The 23,247-nt window shown below is 34.8% G+C and overlaps 1 protein-coding gene across 6 annotated transcripts in view; it reads right to left on the bottom strand.

The window, feature by feature from the left end:
- Nucleotides 1-22,136, bottom strand: part of LOC121428656 (E3 ubiquitin-protein ligase LRSAM1-like) — a 32,526-nt gene extending 10,390 nt beyond the window's left edge. Inside the window, exons 1-17 of one of the 6 annotated variants that reach the window (XM_041625432.1) lie at nucleotides 21,887-22,135; nucleotides 20,871-20,987; nucleotides 19,604-19,689; nucleotides 18,131-18,337; nucleotides 16,744-16,797; nucleotides 14,815-14,859; nucleotides 11,845-11,919; nucleotides 10,998-11,151; nucleotides 9,683-9,804; nucleotides 8,303-8,393; nucleotides 7,611-7,765; nucleotides 5,930-6,052; nucleotides 4,950-5,037; nucleotides 4,123-4,174; nucleotides 3,627-3,671; nucleotides 1,229-1,399; nucleotides 270-432 (exon numbers count right to left, since the gene is read on the bottom strand). In XM_041625432.1, the coding sequence (XP_041481366.1) occupies nucleotides 270-432; nucleotides 1,229-1,399; nucleotides 3,627-3,671; nucleotides 4,123-4,174; nucleotides 4,950-5,037; nucleotides 5,930-6,052; nucleotides 7,611-7,765; nucleotides 8,303-8,393; nucleotides 9,683-9,804; nucleotides 10,998-11,151; nucleotides 11,845-11,919; nucleotides 14,815-14,859; nucleotides 16,744-16,797; nucleotides 18,131-18,253 (1,461 nt within the window). In that variant the 5' untranslated portion in view covers nucleotides 18,254-18,337; nucleotides 19,604-19,689; nucleotides 20,871-20,987; nucleotides 21,887-22,135. Of the gene's footprint in view, nucleotides 1-269; nucleotides 433-1,228; nucleotides 1,400-3,626; nucleotides 3,672-4,122; nucleotides 4,175-4,949; nucleotides 5,038-5,929; nucleotides 6,053-7,610; nucleotides 7,766-8,302; nucleotides 8,394-9,682; nucleotides 9,805-10,997; nucleotides 11,152-11,844; nucleotides 11,920-14,814; nucleotides 14,860-16,743; nucleotides 16,798-18,130; nucleotides 18,338-19,603; nucleotides 19,690-20,870; nucleotides 20,988-21,886 lie in introns of all 6 variants that reach the window. The other 5 variants (XM_041625434.1, XM_041625437.1, XM_041625433.1 and 2 more) reach the window with 5 other exon arrangements.
- Nucleotides 22,137-23,247: the final 1,111 nt, after the last annotated feature.

The raw sequence follows: 23,247 nt of genomic DNA, 5'->3' as shown, positions 1-23,247 counted from the left end.
GATATTCAGCCCAGGTTATTTATTTGTATGTACATGAATCTGTTGTAAGAAGAATACCAGTTATCAATGGCACAATCACAATTAAGACAATTACAAGACTTATCATTGAATCTGAAGTCTAAAAGTGGCATGCAATCAATTACAAGTTTGTTGCAATTTCCCTGTAGCAATTTGGTCAATCTCTTCCCTATGCCTGTATTTCTTTGTTGATAAGGGTTGAAAATAGGAAAGTGATTTGCAACTAAGTGTCTACCAACACTATCTCTTACCGTTTCTGAAAGTCTCTTATGCCTGGTATCTTTGTTGATAAGGAGAGTCTGAAAGGCTTGCCGTTGAAATTCTTCTTCTTGCATAAGTTCTTTGAAGATCTCGTCTCGGTTATGCTTGATGGAGCTGAGTTGGTCTCCTAGCTTGTTCATTTCTAATTCATCCCTGGATGTGTAAAATAGGGACATTGCAGAAGCATTCCTTATTATTCATGTTATAATCATAAATTAATGTGACAATCCTTAAACATCATTTGTTAAAGTACAATGTATAAAATGTTGATAACGAATGAAAGGTCATGATTAAAATCACTTACTGTCAATGTAACTCTCACATGTTCATTATAAATTGTGATGGAATCATCTGCAGGAGCAATAGAACATCTTCATCATCTTAACCATCCACCATCTCATCGGCATTACCATCACCCCCATCATCGTCATATTCATCACAATCATTATCAGCCTCCTGTCCCTGATCCACTTCATCATCAACCACACCCCACCATTATTACATGCAGAATTATCTTCATTATCCCAATCATCACCATCCTCGTCCTCCTCCTCATCACCATCATCATCATCCTAATCATCATCATCATCACTTCATCATCATCACCACCATCATCATTACCATCGTCATCATCACTTCATCATTATCATCACCACCATCATCATCATCATCATCGTCATCATCATCCTCATCGTCGTCATCATCATCACTTCATCATCATCATATCATCAATGTTATCATTTTCATCATTATAAAAAAAATCATTGTCTTCATCATCATTACAGTCATTCTAACTATTGTAATCATCATTAATTTCATCATCGTCATTATAATTAATGATGCTGCCAACACCACCATCTCCACCACCACCATCATCATCCTCATCATCAACATCACCACCATCACAACCACCACAACCATCATCACCACCACCATAATCTTCACTTACAATTCCATTGCTTGTTTGGTAACACTGTCCCTATGCTCTTCATATTTCAATCTCTTTGATTCCAGGGCGTGTCTTTCCCTGAGGATTCCTTCCATTGATATGAGTACATCATGTTCTCTGACTAACTTCCTCTCCTCCTCTTGAATCTTGAACATCTCCTCATCTTCCATCCTGTCAAGATATTACAAAATTATAAATTAGTAACGATTGCAAAACTTGTACCATTATCAGTGAAAGAGTATAGGTAGTTATAACAAGTGGAATGCCTCTGGCCGTCTCACCTGCATCACGCGGTTCAATATAGCAGCAGTGCTCACTTTGAATACTACTCTAACTCGCACAAGATGTTCAGTGATACATGGTTACTCTTATTTCCCTTTTTTATGAACTAGACCAATAAACTTACAGAGATATGATGGTTATTCAACAAAAAACCCCAACATGGCCAAAGTTCATTGACCTTACATGACCTTTGACCTTGATCATGTGACCTGAAACTCGAACAGGATGGTCAGTGATACTTGATTACTCTTATGTACAAGTTTCATGAATCAGATCCATAAACTTTCAAAGTTATGATGGTAATTCAACAGATACACCCAATTCGGCCAAAGTTCATTGACCTTTGACCTTGGTCATGTGACCTGAAACGCGCACAGGATGTTCAGTGATACTTGAGTACTCTAATGTCCAAGTTTAATGAACTAGACCAATAAACTTTCAAAGTTATGATGGTAATTCAACAGATATCCCCAATTCGGCCAAAGTTCATTGACCCTAAATGACCTTTGACCTTGGTCATGTGACCTGAAACTTGCACAAAATTTTCAGTGATACTTGATTAACCTTATGTCCAAGTTTCATGAACTAGGTCCATATATTTTCTAAGTTATGATGACATTTCAAAAACTTAACCTCAGGTTAAGATTTCGATGTTGATTCCTCCAACATGGTCTAAGTTCATTGACCCTAAATGACCTTTGACCTTGGTCATGTGACATGAAACTCTAATAGGATGTTCAGTAATACTTGATTAACCTTATGGCCAAGTTTTATTAGCCGCCGATGGAAAAGCGGCGCCTATAGTCTCACTTTGCTTCGCAGGTGAGACAAAAATGATGGATTTTATAAGTCATCTCATATTGCAGGCCTTTTGAAACATCAAGGGCAAGGCCATTCTTATGTAGGGAACTTATTTATATTACAGCATAAAGAGAAATATAAAAAATGGCACAGTAATTTCTCCAAGGCCAGTCGGTATAACATTTACAAAATTTATCATTTTACACCCTTTTTCCTTTCCTTTTCTTCTATTTCTCTTTTTTTCTCCAAGTTGTGAAATTTTAATGGGTTCACGGCCCCTATTCTGTATGCCAGTGGAGCCAGTCAAACTGAGCATGCTCAGTCATGGCTTTTGATGGCCTTAGGTGAATATAAACCCTGAGCTACACATATAGACTTATAAACGTGGGCTTTGATACTGATTGAAAGTAATCTAAAAGGCCCGTATTCTGACGTCACGTTTAACTTAGACCATGGTCTAATTCTTTGCTAAAAATTATGGGGAGCCAAAAGTTCGAAAAATTCTGTTTATATTGTATATTCCTTATGTTTACTATTTTGTATCCTTTTGCTTTCATAATGAAGAAAAATACTTCAGTTATCATTCCCAGACAATTATGAACAATTTGGGTGTCATATGATTTAAAATACTGAATGTGCACTGCTAGGAATTTGTGCTCCAATTGGCTATCCATAGTTTAACCACAACTTTAAACCAGGGTTTAATTTAAACCTGAGTTCAGAATACGGGCCATATTGTCTAATTCTGTCAAAACATCCATATGAGACATGATTTGATATCCATTCACATAATCTGGTGACTTACTAGTAAAAAAAAAAAAACAATTCAAATTTCACATATCAATCGTCCCCACTCTACAGTAACATCCAACTGTTTGTGGGGGGGGGGTGTTTCCAGCAAAGAATGTGCACATGGATCTCACTCATAATTGCAGGAAGGGAAATCTCGTTAGTTCTATACACTGGTGGTTTTGTTTGCATTTAGATTGGAGAAGGGTAATAATAACACGTTATGTAGGGACTGCTGGTAGAGTAGTTTCATAACTAAAGTGGCTACTACGGGTAAATAAAACATAACTATCATCATCGTCATCATCGTCATCATCCTCACTGTCATCGTCATTGTCATCATCATCACCATCATCATCATCATCACCATCATCATCATCATCACCATCCTCATCATCACCGTCATCATCATCACTATTACTATTGTTCTTATTATCATTATCACTACTATTGTTAGTATTATCACTACTATTAATATCATCATCATCATCATCTTTACTCTTAATATGGTAAAATCAGAACTCACATTTTCCTCTCCATCTCATCTAGGAATGCTTCTTTCTTTTTGGCCCTGGATTAAAAACAAATCATTACCAAAAGTCATTGATCTTGCAATGAGTGGGATGTGATAATTCAAAGTTATTAACTAGTTCTTCAAGAAATTGACATATTTACACATTCCTTTTGTTGTTTGATAATCTGGCATATTCCAAACTGATTGTGGAACAGATTTGTCACTTTCCTAGGTGGTAATTGCCAATAATGGTATTATCAAATATCTTGTACTCGTTCTTAAATAATGCATTATATATAGATAAGATCTGAACTGTATGTTTCAATTGACATCTAAAACAAAAGGATAAAATTTCAACCATTGTTTTTTATCTCAACAAACATGCTTCTACAAATAATGAAATTTTAGTTTCATATGTTTTTTTTTCTTCACTTTATAGATACTTAGTAGGAAAATATCTACCATAAATTGCATATTGAATCTATAATTTAAAAAAAATAATAATTACTTTTCATTCATTTCCAGTAGCTGTTGGATGAGGTCTGCTGATCTGTGTTCAACTGGAATGAGAAAGAAACAAAATGCACATACAAATCAACTTGTACATTTAAACAAATGTACATAAGAAGTTTCCTAAACAATTAATTTAACTTTACCATAAACTGCCCCTGGGGTGGGGCAATTTGATCACCACCCCCTGCCCCACAAGTGCATTTGTTATGACAAGCAAACAAATAAGTATTTCCTTCTCAGTTTAGTGCATTTTGAGGTATTGTGGGGGTTTCAACACATTTCTACTACAAATTCATACTGTCATCCATGTTATAAAACAAATAAGGCACAGGCTCAAATCTTGTGATTTAAATGGCAATATAGGCATCTGAAGCACATGTATTTATACTATTCCCTACTATGCTTGTCAAATAATATACATGTAAATGCCCTTGAAAAAAAGGAATTGCCACCAACACACACTCACAATTGTGTATTATATGTTATTTAATTGAAAGTTTCTTATGGCTACTTTGCGCTATGACATGTGACCTTAGCAAACCAAACCTGGGGGTGTTTCACAAAGATTCAATGACGACTATAAGCCTCACTTACATTTGTCAATGCACACATGGTATTTAGTGTGTAACTTTATTCGTTACTATACAGCAAAAAGGGTGTTAGGATGATTGTGATTGGACCAATATGGAGATGCGTATTATACCAAACTCAACCAGGAAATTACTAGCGATATCTAGCCAGACTTATACATGCACTGTGAAACACACCCCCAGTAGTGGGTTATGAATGAGGGCGCTATATCAAATGGAATAGATAACCTACCTTCCTGTAATGATGATATCATCTGTCTTCTTTCACATTCTGATTTCTCCTGGATATTCCTGATGTTTGAGTCACTCTCTTCTTGTTCCTAGAATTGCACAATCATGAGAATTATACAGGCATTAATACAATTAAGCAGTTCAAAACTTTGAGAAATTTGATTTTATTTTGCTTTAACTATACTGGACTAAATAACATGTTTGAAGTCCTATTGGAATTAAATCTGAATATTTTGATGTGGAGACCGAAATTCAAAAGAAATAAGGAGTCATTTTAGCATGATATTTTTTCAGTGCATTCAGTGCACCATATCACATTGTCCGCGCATTTTATGTGTTAAACTCATGCACACAAATTTAGTGCGAGCAATAATGATCCTGTCAATGCTATCAGTGGCACTGGAACGTTCTGTTAAATCAAAGTGTTTGGGGTCAAGCCATTGTGATGGTCCATCATTCTTAAAGAGAAATGCCAGTAGTTGTAGTAAACACTGATTTCATGAGAAAGTCTGTAAAACTAGGCTTAATTGTCAGTATATCATCGAGGATCTAGACCTGGTACAGTTACATAAACTGAACTTTGTGAAATCTTGAAATCTACGCTGAAAAATGTTCATACTGAAGATCACCAACACAGATAAGCGCACGTGGGAGTGTATTATTATTGCTTTGAATGTCGGCCCAATGCTTGACCCAAATCCTGTGCTTATTTACTAATTTCTCAGCAATTACACAATTTCTTCCAGAATCCTTTATCACATACTTCATATTTATACAAACAGACACTTTGGTGGTCATTTCATTCGATTCTGTACGAACTCATTTTGATATCATTACCACAACTGGCATTTACCGTTAAGCTTTGCCTTATCAAAACTTAATAATGCCATTGAAACTTCTTATATCTGACCCCTCCAACTTGATGATAGTCAGGTGAAAACATTAAAATACATGTAGTACAAAGTGAAGAATGACACTTACCCTTGCTAACGATTGTAATAAGAGAGCCCTGTTCCTGTTTGAGGACTCGGCAATTTGGGCCTGCTGGGCCTCTAACTGGGCTAGTTCCTGTTCCAACCTGGCAAAGTCATTCTGCTTCTGGTTCTGTGCAGGAATACAAACAGAGAAAAGCAGATGTAGAGTTGGAGGAGCAGGGCAATATGTGAGGTAGCTTATTTTACTTGAGATAAATGAAAGTAATAGCAGTAAACACTGTTTTCATGAGAAGTCTGTAAAACTAAGGTTCATTGTCCCAGTATCATCCTAGATCTAGGTATGGAACAGTTACATAACTTTGTGAAAGCATGAAATCTACACTGACAAAATGGTCACACTGAAGATCGCCAACACAGATAAGCACATGTGGGACAGTGTATTACTGCTCAGAAAAAGACCAGGGGCCTGTTTTACAAAGAGTTGCCATTGATCCGATCAATCGCACCTATGGAAAGCCAAAAACGTCAACATCTAAAATACATGTTTGTTCAGAATATTTTCTAGAAATGACATATATTCATACATTCTCTGTTTTCTTGACAATGCAGTATTTTCTCTTTGTTTTCAAAGGACATTGAGTAAATTTCCAAAAGAAAAAAATACGACATTGATGGATTTCCATATACTTGAGATTGATCGGATCAATTGTGTAACTCTTTGTAAGATGGAGGCCTGACATCTTCTTGAAATGTCATGCTGTCTGATCTTGCTCAATTCTCAGCAATCACACAATTTCTTCCAGAATCCTTTGGCACATATGTCTTATTTACACATAAAGACAATAAGGTGGTGATTTCATTGGAAACTGGATGAACTCATTTTGAAATGAGTTCATCCAGCATTCATTTTAAGAGGAATCAATGCGTACATGAAGCAGGCCACAGAATCAAATTTTTGAAGGGCAAGGCCACTTTGGTGAGGGGAAGTTCTTAATCAGGCCAACTAGGAGAGGGCACCCAGGCCAGACAAAGGAGCAGCAAGGCCATTGATAAAAAGGCATGTTCTGAATTATTCAAAATGACATTTATGATAAAAGGGCACAATGACCAGATGAAAGAAGCGCACTTTCAACGGACTTGATTTGATCAACAAGGAAGAGGGCATACTGGCCAGTAATACTAGCCAAGTTCTTTGAGACCCACATGAGTGACCAATGGACAAATAGCTTCTTAAAGTCCATTTCAAGTAATCAATGACACCTTGATGCCTCAACATAGGGCAAAGGTGCTTTGATTTGATTTCAAACTGAGGTTACCCAGTATCTAGGCAATCATTCTACTTTTAAGCTACTGTTCCCTAAAAAGAATTCATACCTCTAGTTAAGACCATACAAGCTACAGGCTTGCATGGCCACCTTTTGAAAAATAAAAACAAAATATTGACTGTTTTTGGAGTTGATAACCTCCTTTTTGTCTGTCATATTCTCTAGAAGGCAAATGTTGATGAATTCTATGTACCTCCATGGTCTACCATTTTTGTTGACAAGACCCAAATTTTTTCATAAAATGTTTGACAACATTTATAGAAAATAATATTTAAAAAAATAAGATAGTAAATCAACTACCCAAACAATATTGTGTATATTTTTCTATTTATGTTTCTTGGCGACTTGGTTCAAAGAATGTCATTATATTGATATTCCAGTCATCATTTGCAATATACTTACTTTCTTGGTCTCGTATTTAAGAACAGAGCTGTTCAGTTGATCCTCTTCATGCTGCAAGGCTTGTAGAGCGGAAACTGATGTTTCTGAAGCACTTGTGTATGTGTTCAACACCGGTAAGAGGTGTTTAGACGGTGGGGAGTACTCAATACCATTTTCTATATTTGGACACAGATAAGAAAACTATATTACAAAGCAAAAGCAAATAGGGAAAATTACTACATGTGTTTAGACAGAACCATCTGGGTGTTTTGATACTTATAAGAAAGGCACATCACCTGGGGGACATTTTATAAAACAGTTTTGTATGTTACAAACGACTGGTGATTTTCTTTCTTTCTATAATTCTTATCAAATCCTGACAACATCTATATCTACATTTCATTAACTATATAATTTATGATAATAATACATACATTTCTATAGCACCTATTCTTTCAAAGTTATGACGGCAATTCAACAATTACCCCCAACATGGAAAAAGTTCATTGACCTTAAATGACCTTTGACCTAGGTCATGTGACCTGAAACTCATACAGAATGTTAAATAATAACTGATTAAGCTTATGTCTAAGTTTAAGGAACTAGGTCCATACACTTTCTAAGTTATGATGTCATTTCAAAACTTGACCTTTGGTTAAGATTTCAATGTTCTCCTATGCAGATGAGACAAAAATTGTACCCGAACTACTCACCTGCACACATATATTTCATAATATTTTCTGTTCCATCTTGACATATATCAGGTGATGGGTAGGTCATGTGAACTACATCCAATGTTAAGCTCTGTTAAGAAAGGGATTTAATAAACATGGGTAATATATATATATATATATATACATACATATATATATATATATATGTATGTGGTATGTAAGCAAATAAAATAGTCATGTTTACACAAATATCATTTCTAGAGAATCAAAAAATAATATTTTTCTATTCTGTGAAATATATTATTGAAGTATGAGTACCATCCCTTGAATATTCATTTATAAATTGATACGCACACATATGAAAAGAGCTGTTTCGGGATAAAATATAAGTTGCATTCATTACAAAAAACAAAAGGAATATTCTGTAACATTATAAACCATTCATCACTACAATCTGACAAGAAAAAATCAGCAAACTTAGCATAGTTATGAATAGATGACAAATGAATAGCGATGTCACCATTTTTCAATTTGTAAGGAAGGATGAACATTGTAATTAAAATATGTGTTAAATGGAATAATCTCTGAGAGATAGTACATGTATATGCAATCATAAAACAAAATGTTTATCACTGGCATTGTGACCTTGCACCATCTACAAAACTCTATATATATGTTTTTAGAGGATATGGACTAAATTACACTGTAACTACATCAAATGAAACTAATTTGAACTTCAGTTCACCTCACCTCACCCAACACAACGAAACTCAAATCTACTTGACTTAAAGGAATGATCCAGTCTGAAAATATTTAAATAGAGTAAAATTCACAGAGCAAAATGCTGAAAATTTCATCAAAATCGGATAACAAATAACAAAGTTATTGAAATTTGAATTTTGTCAATATTTTGTGAAAACAGTTATGGACATCATCATGAATATTCATTAGGACGGCTGATGATGTCACATCCCCACTTTATCTTTTCTTATTATTCTTGTTATTACATGAAATCATGTTTAATTTTTTCATACATGTGTAAATGAAAATAAATAATAAATAATGAATAACTAATGCACTTTATCAGTTGTCAATCCAATTGTTTTTATTCTTGATAAAACAATTGGAATAAACCTTATTTCATATAATAAAATACAAAAGAACAAGTGGGGATATGACATCATCAGCCCACCTAATGAATATTTATGACATGCCTAGAACCATTTCACCAGAATAATGCAAATCTTTAAGATTCAATAACTTTGTTATTTGTTATCCAAATTTGATCAAATTTTCAGCATTTTGCTTTGTGAATTTTACTCAATTTATTGAGATATAAATAAATCCAGCCTGGACCATCCCTATAAACTCAACTCAATGACACTCGACTATTAAAATATATCAAAGAGTTACACTGACCTCTAGTGTCTTGATATTGCAGAATTTCCTTGGTAATGATCTAACTTGATTATGTGAAATATCTAGGGTTCTTAATGACTTCATCTGGCACATACTCTCCGGAAGCTCCTTCAAAGAATTACCTTTCAATAAAAGAAATTAAACAAAAATATATAATAATAATAATACACTGGCGCTCATACAGCAACATCAATTAAACTGCTTCATGCGCTTTACATATACAACTCACCAAATTTACACTTCAACAAAAATAGAGATGTTTTAGTATTTATTTCAACTGATTCGACTGATGTACTAGACCGTAGATGGGCTCGCAAACTGTTCCACAATTTGAAACCAGACAAATCAAAATATTGTAGGTTGCATGAGCATGATTACAACAGGAAGGCATAAGATATTCATTCGACCCAACTCATTCAATCTTTTTTTTTTAATTTGATATAGCTGACTGACAAAAGTGCATGATTATGATTGAAAATCTTACACTGATTCTTGGGATGGTAACTGCTGAACTTCCTTCGCCCAGATTGGGAAGATAAATAAGTGACTCGGAACTATTTTTTAACTGGCGGAAGAATTAGGGCTATTTTACTGTTTCAGTTGATGAATTTGATCAATTCATAGTTATCTTCATAAATGGCGATTTATTTTTTAAATGAGCTGGCTACGGTACCCTTTCCTGGTAAGATATGGAATGTCAGATATATATCCTATCCAATGGTAGTAAACATTCCACTCTCTAATTTCACATTTATTTTTTATGAATTTTTCAAAAGTGCCATTTTAACACACAAGTCTAGGGGGAATGCGTGACATCTGTGCATCAATTCAGAATAAAATAGACAGTGACATGGACAGTGCATGGGATGAAATTGAGACAATTTTTCCGATCATTTGCACATTTTCTTTCCTTTTTTTCCAAGCAATAGATAATGATTTGTTTTTATTTAAGCTTCAGTTTTACAATGTATTAAAATCAAAGGTAACGATCCTTGTCAAAGTCTGCACCCCATCCTCTAGAAGAAATCCACTAGTATGAAGGCACTATGCATCTTTTCATAGCAGCTTTTCTGCATTACCCACTGGTTGGTCCATAATGAAGTTTGAGAATCAGTAATGAAAGGCTGCTTACAGGATTCCAGCGCAAAATATGCAGCTTTTACTTTTTATCAGGCACCTAACCATTACAGCTCAGAGTCAAAGTCAAACAACGTTAACTGTTAAGCAACGCTTTAATCAAATCTACCTGCAAATCAGAGTATCTGGAGTAAAACAGAAAGATTCTATGAAAACCCCATCGTTGGTTTATCTTTACCTCTTGCATTAAGTGTCTGTAGTGCCTGTAGCTTGCCGATATTCTTTGGTAGCTGTTTGAGTTTATTGTCAGTGACATCCAGGACTTGTAGTTGTCCTAGCTCAGTTAGTCCATCGGGTAACTGTGGGAATCGGTTGTTCCTCAAATCAAGAACCTGAGGATGAAAGGAATTCCATCAAAACATGCAAAAGTGATTATTATAATAATGCAAAATATTCCTTGAGATAGGTGTGAACACTGTGATCAAAATTGACAAATGTAGTGTTGACTTTGTGGTCTGTAACCAATCTATATGCAGATTTCATGCATTATCTATACATAATTTAATGCATTTTCTGAGAAAGGATCTAACAATGAATGCTTGCTTTTGTCACTGAGTTTCTAAATTCTCACATGTTACTTTGGCTACAACATAAATTCATGAGCCTTCTCTTTTAAAAACCTTTTTTTCCCCTTCATTATTCATCAATCATTTACATGCAGCAAGAATGCACAACTACTTTGCTCTAGAAGCTACATGTTAACAGTAGCATACTTCTCTGACCATAATATATTCTAGATTGCTTCATCCTGTGTGTACATGTAGGCCTGCGGGTTTACATACAATGTCTTACATATTCCTATAGGCTCTTTTGCCCCTCTTTTATTCTTCTCTGCATTTTCCCACAAATCCATACTTTTTAACGCTTTATAGTAAATCACATTTCTGTCATGTTTTTGTGGCAAATACTAATTTTTTCCATAACCATTGGCGGCTTTGCTTTTGGATGGGACACCTGAATGTGCTCAAAGAAGCACAGCCCTGCAATGAGAATAACTTGGGAAATATATGACAAAGCATATCTACCCTGAGTAATGATAGATCCTTGATGTTGCCTCCGCCATTCAATGAAGAAAGTAGATTATCACTCATAATCAAAACCTAATAGAGATATAAAGAACAAATGGTTAACTCCTACTGTTCTCTGACAATGCTTAGGATAACGTCCTGTTATTCATAGCAATTCATAATAACACAATGCATTTCATGTTGCCATAGAGGAGTCCAGGGCCCCGTCTTACAAAGAGTTACGATTGATCCAATCAATCGTAACTCTATGAAAATCCATCAGTGTCATAATTTTTTCTACATGAAATTTGCAAAATGTCCTTTGTTAAAAAGAGAAGCACAGTGAAGTTTCAAGACAATGATGGATGCAAGAATATACATGGACATCATAGCTAGAAAATATTTTGAACAAACATGCATAATAGATGTTGACATTGCTGGCCGTCCATAGTTGCGATCGATCAGATGAATTGCAACTCTTTCTAAGACGGGGTCCAGAACTTGCTAAAAAGAACACATACAACTGATTGTATCCACTTGGTCTACTAACAGATGGTCTAATCCTCAGATCATCTATAAACACCATCATGGCTAAACCCACTTGGTTTACTATCAATATAGACTATGTGCTGTTTGCTCCAACCATCATTTGATCTTCCTGATATTTGGTCAAGTACTCAAATGCTATAATTTTTCCTACCCCTTTCTACATATCATTTTGCACTTTGTCAAATACAAATTTGGTTCACAAACAACATTCATGTGCACTAGAGGCCCTTGCTTTCCATTTTCTAATATATTGGATATCAAATGAAATAGGATAGCTCAAATGGAAATAAGACCAAATAGTTGTAGACACACTGGCCCATATCCTAAAGTAGGGTTTAACTTAAACTCAGGTTTAAAGTTGTGGTTTAAGTATGGAGAGCCAATTGTTTCATAAATCACTAACAGTAGAGATACCATACTTCAGCTCATTTCGCTCTCAAATTATTCATATCTGTTATTGTCTAGGAAGTATAAAAAGATTAATGTTTTCACCATCGATGAATCAGGAAAGAGCACAGTAAACATAAGAAACATACAACTTAATAAAAAATTTGATACTTTTGGCTTCCCATACTTAAACCAAAACTTTAAACCTGAGTTTAAGTTAAACCCGACTTCAGAATACGGACCAGTAGGGATTAAACCATATACCATGTGGTATATGAGATCAAAGAGAAAGCAGACAAAGTGGGTGTCAGTGATTTTACTGAATGGCTCAAACCACGGCTGGTCTCCAGAACATGATTTCGAGATAATCGCATTTAAAGTTTGGATGTTTTTCAGACACTCATAACCAAATCAATTATTTAGATCAATTTAAAGAATACATTCTATTCTCTTGTAATATAATTTTTTTCACAATTCGTATACATTCTTTCAAGATTTGAAATAAAGCACATGTATGCATTTCAGAAGCTGCAAATTTTTACCAAATCCGGGGTTTGAGTCACTTCGTAAAATCATGCACACAATGCGCACTGCTTTTTATCTGCAGAAACCACGGTTTGAGCCAGTTTGTAAAATCATTCATGCCACGCACATGATTTTTAGAGGAACAAACGCTGTGCAAACCACATACATGTACGCGCAGCATCTAGGTTGGGTCTTCGACTTGTGCGCGCATTCTAGATACTTTCTAGTACACAGAGTATGGTTTGTGCTAGTTCTAAAATCAAAGGAGGGGGTTGAGCCAGTTCGTAAGAAATTTAAATATGCTCTTATTCTTTAAATAATACAAATTTCGATATGAAATTTGGCATTCAATAGAGTGAATCACAGGCTTTCAGAATATGCAAAAAAATAAATTAAGAAAATTTGACAAAAAATTATGTTGAGCCTGTTCGTAAAATCACTGACAATTTTATGCTAGAAATGACCAAAGATATCTGTATGTGAAGGTAGAAATCTTTGACCATCAATGGCTAAAAGAGAAAATACACCTAGCAAATAGAAACTGTACTGATGTGAGTACACTACAGTATAAAACCTGTAGTGAAATCCAATACATTCTAATATTTATAGAGGGGTCCAAAATTCTGATGGGACGATGCCATAGATCAAATAAGTCTGTTGCAGTCGTCCTTGCCCTGGATCAGACATTGAGATCATACCTCGTCTCTTCAACCATAAATTTCTAATGGAATGGCAAGTATGGGTTTAGTGAGTAATGGCATTATAATTTAACTATTAAAGGGGTGGTCCAGGTTGAAAGTATTTATAGCTTAATAAATAGAGTAGAATTCACTGAGCAAAATGCTGAAAATTTCGTCAAAATTGGACAACAAATAGCAAAGTTATTGAATTCTAAAGTTTACTAATATTTTGTAAAAACAGTCGTCATGAATATTCATTAGGTTGGCTGATGATGTCACATCTCCACTTGTTCTTTTGTATTTTATTATATGAAAATAGGTTTATTCAAATGTATTCCTCCAAGAACTAGAAAAATTGGATCGACAACTGATTTAGTGCATTAGATATTTATTGCTGCAACTTATTTCATTATAAGGGAGACATATTATTCACACAAGTATGAAATAATGAAAAAAATATGATTTTATATAATAACATTAAAGAAAACAGAAAGTGGAGATGTGACATCATCAGCTCGCATAATGAATATTCATGACAACTGTTTTCACAAAATATTGCTAAACTTTGAACTTCAATAACTTTATTAATTGTTATCCGATTTTGATGAAATTTTCAGCGTTTTCCTCAGTGAATTCTACTCTGTGTATTAAGATATAAATATTTTCAGCCTGGACCACCCCTTTAAAGTTTAACTTTTCATGCATAATAAAACCATTTTCATTCTTCCATAATCCTTAATAGTCCGAGGAAGAATTCCTTGAATGCTGGAGCATCTGATCAGGGTAGACATGCTTAAGCTGTGATATAAAATAATAAAATGCTGAAGAATCCTCAAATACTACTTACCTCTTTTCTAAAAACCTTGCACTGAGAAAATGTCCCTGCTGGCACCTAAATATGATAGGCAATTTTACAAAAATAAAAATAAAAAGGGTAAAAAATCCGGAGAATATCAGATAAATTCATTTTCTGTATGTGACTACCAACCCACAATGATACATTCGTGAGATCTAGTTCACCGGTTAGGGATGAAGAAGACTCATTTGGATACCATAACTCACATCACACAGGATCATTCCATTTTCAGCAAAGGGGACAGCAAGAGGTCCTTCATGACATCCTTCTAATTACAATCGAAAGAATCATGACTCAAATATAATCTTAGAAATTTTTGCACTTGCAAGTAATTTATGGCTTTGCATAATACTATGGTTTCATTAAAAATTTCGGTAATTTTGGTAATTTGTGAATCATTCAATGTTTTCATACTCTCACTCCTCCCCAAGATCTAAATGGAGTCTTCCAAAACAGGGTATCCGGTAGAGAGATGATGGAGGGAGGTAGATACATCCCAACTCAAGTTGCAGTCTAGAATGCTAAGCATGTCACACGTCAATCTAAACAATGAGCAACATCTCTAAGGTTCGTTCACACACCATGAATTTACATGATATCAATGCGTTCACAAGCAGCGCAAACAAGGTCAGAAACTTAATCACACGGAATTAGGAATTACCATTGCATTTGAATAATAAATTATTTTGATTGAATAGAATACCTGTTAATTGAATTATTTACTCTAAATAATGAGTAGTAGGGACAAAGATATGTTTATTAAATGTTGGAAATGATTAACTCTCTAAATTATTCAGGCTAACATCATTCTTGATTATTCACATTGAAGACAATTGATAAATCTGTTGCTAAAAAGTAGACAAACTTTATGTGAGCTTTTAATCCTTTCCCCTAGAGAAGCCTTAAAAACATCAAATGTTAAAATAAAAGAGAGGAAATATCTGAATTGCTCTCAACAAAGAATCTACACATATCCTAGTAATCCTATTTTCCCATTTTCTATCAACCTATAAATTGTATTCCATTCAATTAACAATTGTACATGTACATCACAGCATAAAAAAAAGAAAATTTACAATGCATGTGTATCATTGCACTTAGAATGACAATCCCACCCTAGAAATTTATAGAAAATGGAATTACGATCAGACGTTTCAAAATCTAATGTGAACACACCTACGTGATGCATTATGTCAGTCATTAATCAACAAAGAGCAGTAATGGATTACAGATGACCCATGTACAAGTAGGAAACAAACGTAATTGAGCTCCTTAAAGTTCATTTGACATGATGAATGTGAACTTGATTTGCACTGTTTCTAATTAGTCTTGCATTCAAGACCTTTCGATGATTTGATCAATTGATGTTTTTTGGTTGGTTTGCAACTAGAAATTGACACTCTAATAACTCTATATATTTAGGAGTATGTGTATTGGAAATAATAAGCTAAAGTTGTCTAATTCTTTTTTTGGGGGGGGGGTGTTCAGGAGCTTGTATGCAATAATCCTTCAACCACAAGTTTTATACTATTATTTGCATAACAATTTTGTAGATTCTTGATTGCTTATCATGTAGTGACTTATTTTTTCTACAATTTTAGGATAGGGGTGGGACAGGTCTATTAATATATGTTTGTCTACATAACACTAAATGACCAGGCTCTACAGTATAATATCTGAATTTAGATACATCCAACCTATTCACATGTAAATGTAGGTCAGTCAGTGACTTTCCATCTCATATATTAAGTACCTCATACATTACATGGAAATATAATCAATCCTTTAACAGCAATTTACAGTTTTTAGATCCTAAAGAACAAAATTCAAATCATTGCAATCAATTTTGGCCAAATGCGAAAAGCGAAGTATCTATAATTAATAACAACAACTATAATAATAATAATAACTCTGATTTACCTCTGTAAGTTCACATTTTGATAAATCATAGTCAGGTTCCGGGGAAGCTTGAGCCTGTAACAATATAACGAATCAAAGAAATTGTAAAATAGCCTTAAAAACAGACATACTTTTCAAAATATATGCACTCATCATAGTATAATCGCATGAGTAAACAGAATGTGACAATGAAACAATATATAATAGAACCAAAAGAGACAATGAATGGACGCTTAACGACGAGCTGTAATTGGCAGTCACAGTAAACAATCAGGCTTAGTAACAGCTACTAACTGAAAAGCAACTAAAATAATGCAAGAAAAGATATTTATGATTCCATAAAGCATACACATCCACCATCCTCCCAATTTCTGAGAGCTGCCTGAAATGGTATGTCTCCGTTAACTTTCCAGTTCATGTGAAACATTGACACCGTTCTCACTACCTTCCTAAAACTAGTTTACTGGAAATAGTGGAACCTAGTTCAACGTGTAGTGAGGACAGTGAAAGCGATCTTGGAAGCGATCTTCCAAACCGGTTCAAAAAAACAACTTGCGATGTAGTTTTCAAGGTCGCTTTGCCTCATTAAATGGGTTTTAGCGTAAGTGAGGACACAACCATTCTTCGGGAAGCGATCTTCACACATTTTGAGCGCGCTACTCCACATGACAGGTGTAGAATGCCTACGCTGCCATTTTGAATTTTGCGCGAAACGTGTCACCCCACTGAGAGCATTTCCATAGCAACAAGATCGCTTATACGTGAAGTGATTTTGAAAACCACTTTCGTGTGATCAAGCGATCTTCCAAACTGATTTCCTGAACCAGTTTCCAGTAAACTAGTTTTAGAAAGCGTAATGAGAATGGCCTCATTGTCATGCTCTCAGATCACCACGGCTTGAGCAATTTACTGCAAGGGAGAAAAAAAGGCAGCCAGATGTACAAAAATATGGATTAGGTTATTCAATTGCACAAGTTAAAAAAATAACGTCAGAAATTGGTGAACCAAGACCTATATGTAGGATATAGGGGGAGGGGTTGGACAGGTAAAAGCTAAAATGATAGACTCTAGGATTGCTCCAGGTGAAGTTAATTTTCTGCCCCTGAAAGCTTTCCTATACCTTAACTTTTAATTGGCTACTAGGCCAAGTTACCATGGCACTTACCATTCTAATATGGCAAAATTTAATTCAATAACAAGTTTTTATGCCACGGTACCTAGATCACAAAATTGGCAACATTTTACTCAAGAAATTACAATGCTCAACATACTTTCTTTCTAGTTTTATCATACTGCTTGTGCATCATCACCTCCACCTTTAAAACGTAATGTGTTTGTTTGATTCTGGTGGATTTTGATTAAACAAGCAACGAAAGCAAGATCCCCAAATTGGCAACACTATACTCACCAAGAACTGGCAGTGCTCCATTCGCTTTCTAGCTTCATCACTCTGTTTGTGCATCATCACCTCCACCTCCCAGACATCTTTGTTTTGTTTTGGTTCTGTAGGTTTTTTCTTAAAGAAAGGCATCTTGGTGGGTGTGGAGTGGGTCTCACTCCTCCTTGGTGATTCTTCCTCCTCCTCCTCCTTGTAAGTCTTGCGGGGTTTCTTAGACTGGAAAATGTTCAGGATTATGGATAAAAGGTAAATAAAAATTATCTTTCTTGGTAGAAACTCCCATATGAGTGAAATTCTGATACGATTTATAGTGTTAAGTGGGTTTTTTTTGGCCTTGTTTTCTAACCATTTAACGGTACGAAAATATGGTGGTACATGTATTATCAGTATCACTTAAACACAATACCAACTACATTTATACGTTTATGATATTATAAATACATGTATACTCACAGGCGGCGGAGCAGAGGATTATCTTTTGTTTTTTGGGGGGACGCAACAATAGCCATCCCCCCCCCAAACACAAAAGATAATCCTCTGCTTCGCCGCCAATGTGTATACTCCCTTGTGTTCAGGATGTTAGTATACTCCCTTGGCTTGAATATTGAGCTATTTTCAAAGAACAACAAAACTCTACATGTATCAAATGTGTAATATTCCAGTGAAGCTTCTTTTCAGTCATGTTCTTTCATGATAGCTTTTCATTTATATCTGAAGTCAGTTTTATGCTTCCTTCAATTTGTTTCCTTTCCTCATTGTCCTCATTACAAGACCAATATAGGGAACAAGATAGAATGCAAATGACCCCCTCTTAAGAACAATTATGTGAAATGTGGAGGAATAGCACATGCACAGGGAATAAAAAGGGGTAATTATTATTGCATGGATGTTGAGAGCACTTCTGATGACCAGTCAATACTAAGATGCATGCATTTTTCAAAGGCTTATGCAGAAACGCATATAGTTTGCATTTTGACCCACACCAAATTGTCTGGCTAGTGGCTACACAAGTATATATGTACAACATACTAAATAAAATCTATACAAACAATTCATGCACTGACATAAACAAAAGCATATACTTCCATTTTCTGAACTGGGATTTTCTGAATTTAATTCTGATTGAAATATCGAGTTGCATTTAGATGTAATTCTCTCTACACGTTTCTATTGCTTGGTCGTTCACTCTGAGATTTACAACAAACAGCAACTCATTGCAGGAAACCAAAAGTAAAACAATAGTTTCTTGTCCTTAAAAGGTTCCCAATACATATTTAATTCAATGCATGCCATGACACCTGACACAACAGGTAAATGCAAGAAGAAAAAATCTAATATTGTTTCATGATTTAGCATTTTTAAATCTATTTTTCTTGTTTAAATTAACATTCTTAAATTGAAAAAACTGAATGCCAAATTCACAACCTTTTCAAAGCATCTTGAGCGATACAGAAAAAAAATTACGATAAAACTACTACTTACTTATCCTAAGCGACTTGATATCAACAAGTTTAATGATCAAAGCTGGTCTGGAATTACAAGGGTAGGATCAGGGATTAGTGGGGGACCTATGGTACAAAGAAAAACATGCATGTAAAGGGTATGATCTTGAAACACCATGCCAAATCAATCCAACAATAAATTGATTTGAATGAAAAGGGAGAATTAAACAACCAAAGTACTGAAAATATCAAATTCAGATGTAAAATATTATAAAATTTGAATATATTCAGAAATTCTGTATATGTATATTACATGTGATCTTCAAAGGTCTGTAAATATTCTCACACAATTATTACGGTAATTGTTTTGTATTTTATTGATAGACTGTAGAAAAGGGGTATTTGATTAAATTGTTAAAGTTGGATAAAATCAGTTTTCTTGGCATAAAACTTCTCATTTTGCATCATATTGTGAAATTTTGAGTAATAAGCTACAACTTTTCATATCTTTTTATAAATTTCAAATCAATTTATCGTTTGGAAGGACTTTAACTTTGAAAAATGGTAACACATGAAAGGCTTAATGCAGTAAAAACAAACACACAATTATCCCATTTCAGTTCTACATGCAAAAAAGGTTTAAGGTACACAATACATTTTCATCTGGTGTAAAAAGCCATTAAATTGAACATGAGAGGCTGTAAGTACGGTAATCAGCTGTACCAATGGCTGACTCTAACTAAAGATTAAAAAAAATTCATCCAACATGCATAATTTTAGTCACTAACTATAGTCTACATCAAAGATTCATAATTTTGATAATGACGGAACTTAACGATTAAAATCATGCGAACAAATGGGTAAGCTGCTACGGGCAGATCTTTCGATCACCAACTTTTGTAAGAATAGCACATGCACCCATCGGTATTGGTTGCCATTTTATGTGCATCTTTTAAAGATAGAGAACAAACAACGGTGTTATTTTGATTTTTTCAGAGTCTAGCTACTGCATCCATCTTAGGAGCCTGTAACACATTAGACAAACATCGATAGAATTGAGGTAGGTGCATGATTTCTTTTTTTCCTTTAATTTGGGGGTGTTTTTGGTACCCCTGCCTCGAGAGAAAAACAAATACATACATATACGTATGGTTCAGCTTTGGGCACCCATGCTTCGCACCATGGGCTCATTTGGGTCAGTATGATGGGGTGACCATAATTTGCGCACATTATAAAATAATTATGAAGTTGATTTTCAATCAAAAATTTCTCACAGTTCACACAAATTTAATCAAAATCATATATACCAGACAGAAGGCAAGATCCCAAAGTCGAATTCGCTTGACGGAATTATAAAGTAGGTCAAGGGTTTCGCTGGTATCGCGATCTCAAAATTCCATGGTGATCGACTGGTGCACGCTCGGCTGAAAAAGTATCATAAAAAGTGTGACCTTAATTTGCGCATGATTGCTTTTAAAAATTTTAGAAACGAAATCAAGCAGACAAAGGTAAGATAATTATATCAGATGGAGGTTAAAATGCCATATGCCATAATGCCATAAAATTTGGATGGTATTAAAGCCTATCACATTTACTTACTTATTTGGAGTCCTCTGCATGCAAACTGACAATTTTTTATGCTTGTCGAGAAGATCGGATTTCCTCGGAGCGGACAGAAAATGTAACACAATTACGCTGATATCTTACCAATATTTTCACAAAATGACACCTTACCTTCAAGAAAATTACCATACTGAGTAATTTTGGGTTGCTTTTTCTTTTGGTGATATCAGTTTAGGCCTACTTAGTTTTCCAAGATATCAATTACATATTATTATTGAGATATTTCACCATGCGCAAAATTAGGGTCATGCCACCATACTTACATTGCTATAAAGGCAAAGTCAAAGCCATAAATAATTCCATTAATGAGCTAAATTAATTTAAATATTAAAAAATTAGTAATTGAACATTTAAGTTCATGAATGAACTTAAAAAAAAACAAGTTAGATTTCCATTAAAATAAAAATATTAAAAATAATCAATAGATAACAGGTGAGAAGTATGATTTTTCGTTTGAAAGTCAAATGAACAATGGTACACAACAAAATCAAAAGGGTAAACACATAGTCATAAGCAAGTCGTTCAACATTATTTATGCCGGTAGTCTACATACATGATGTAGCTCATTTCTCCCTAACGTCGAAACCTATACATGGGACACAGGGAATGCATTCGACCATTCAACACTATTCATTGTGATTCACGTCAAAAAAACACAGTAGATATCAACATTGTAAGATTAAATTCTACCTAGGCCTACCTTAGGTTTCACAGCTTCACATTCAGCCATCTAATACTCTGAAAATTGTATCGGTTTTTTAAAGATTCATATTCGTTAAACATACTACGACGTTACCAAATCAAATGTCACCTGCAATTTTGCACTTATTGTTGTTGTTGTAGTCTGTTTATTTTTACCAATGATTTTTACGTTCGATGATGTCATCTCTATTTTCCGAGTCAATTTCAGCTCGCCGATAATTACGTAAACGATAAATTCTCGAAGATGAATTGAGGTAACGCGTAACGATGGTGACGCATGATTGATGGGCTATGAATGATGGGGGGGGGGTAGGCCAGGGATCTAGTTGGGTTTTTTTCCAAGGAGGGGGTTTAAACGAGAAAGTTGATACCCCAGTATATTTGCCACGGGGGGGGGGCTGTTTAGATATATGTAGACCTACTTCTGATTTTGAAAGGACATTTTCAATTTGACAAAAAGTTTGTTTGTTTTTTAATTAGATAATTTGATTCCACCTGCTGATTCGGAATAGATTGAAATGTTCAAATTCTTAAAAATGGAGACAAAATAGAAAAAAAGGATTATAAATAACTGACAATATGCATATATATTATAAACAAAGGGGACAATAAGTAACAAAAATAAATTGAAAAAAAAACGAAAATAGGTGAGAACTCGTAAGAAACAAAACACAATATTGCATGGGACGGATGTGGAGCTGTTGAAAGTGGGTGGGGACAATAATGTAAAAAGGACACTCCTCTTAAGGAAAGGAACCCGGGGGCCACTTCCATTCACGAGTGGATACCATGCGCGACCATGGGGTCTAGCCTAGCTCGAAAAGCACCCTAAACATGCACGTAATTTCCATATTCTGAAAATGCACCCCTTAACAAGTATTGGCGTGTGAAACCCTACCGTTAACAAGTATTGGAAACAAAACGATACCCCCCCCCCCCCCGGGAAAGGAACTATGTTGAAATAAAGAAAAGTAACTATACCGGTACTCCCATTCTAATTGACAGAACGCGTAAGTATAGGCCTCCTCAAATTTTGTGAGACTTATTAGGCCCGCTTATAGGCCCTTGCATTTTGTATTTTCGTTGGGGCCGCGAGGGGGAGGGAGCTAGGCAAAATGCCAAAAAGACACTTTTCTCTCAAAGGAATGTCAAAAGGGGAATTGTATGCAACGTTTTCACCATCAGATATACAAGTTTCCGTCTGAAGTATCTGTGTGTTTCCTGGTAATGGGAATTCTAATTGTTATATATAAACATGACAAAGTTGATAGGGCCTATATAAAACAATGCTTTAGGTTATAACCGAGGAAAGATTAAGAGATTTACAGTCGTAAATCTTTCTTTGTGGTTTAATTGTTC

Source organism: Lytechinus variegatus, chromosome 15 (assembly GCF_018143015.1).
Source record: "Lytechinus variegatus isolate NC3 chromosome 15, Lvar_3.0, whole genome shotgun sequence".
Lineage (NCBI taxonomy): Eukaryota > Metazoa > Echinodermata > Echinoidea > Temnopleuroida > Toxopneustidae > Lytechinus > Lytechinus variegatus.
The sequence above is the reverse complement of the archived record's forward strand: the minus strand, read 5'-3'. Positions and strand labels throughout refer to the sequence as shown.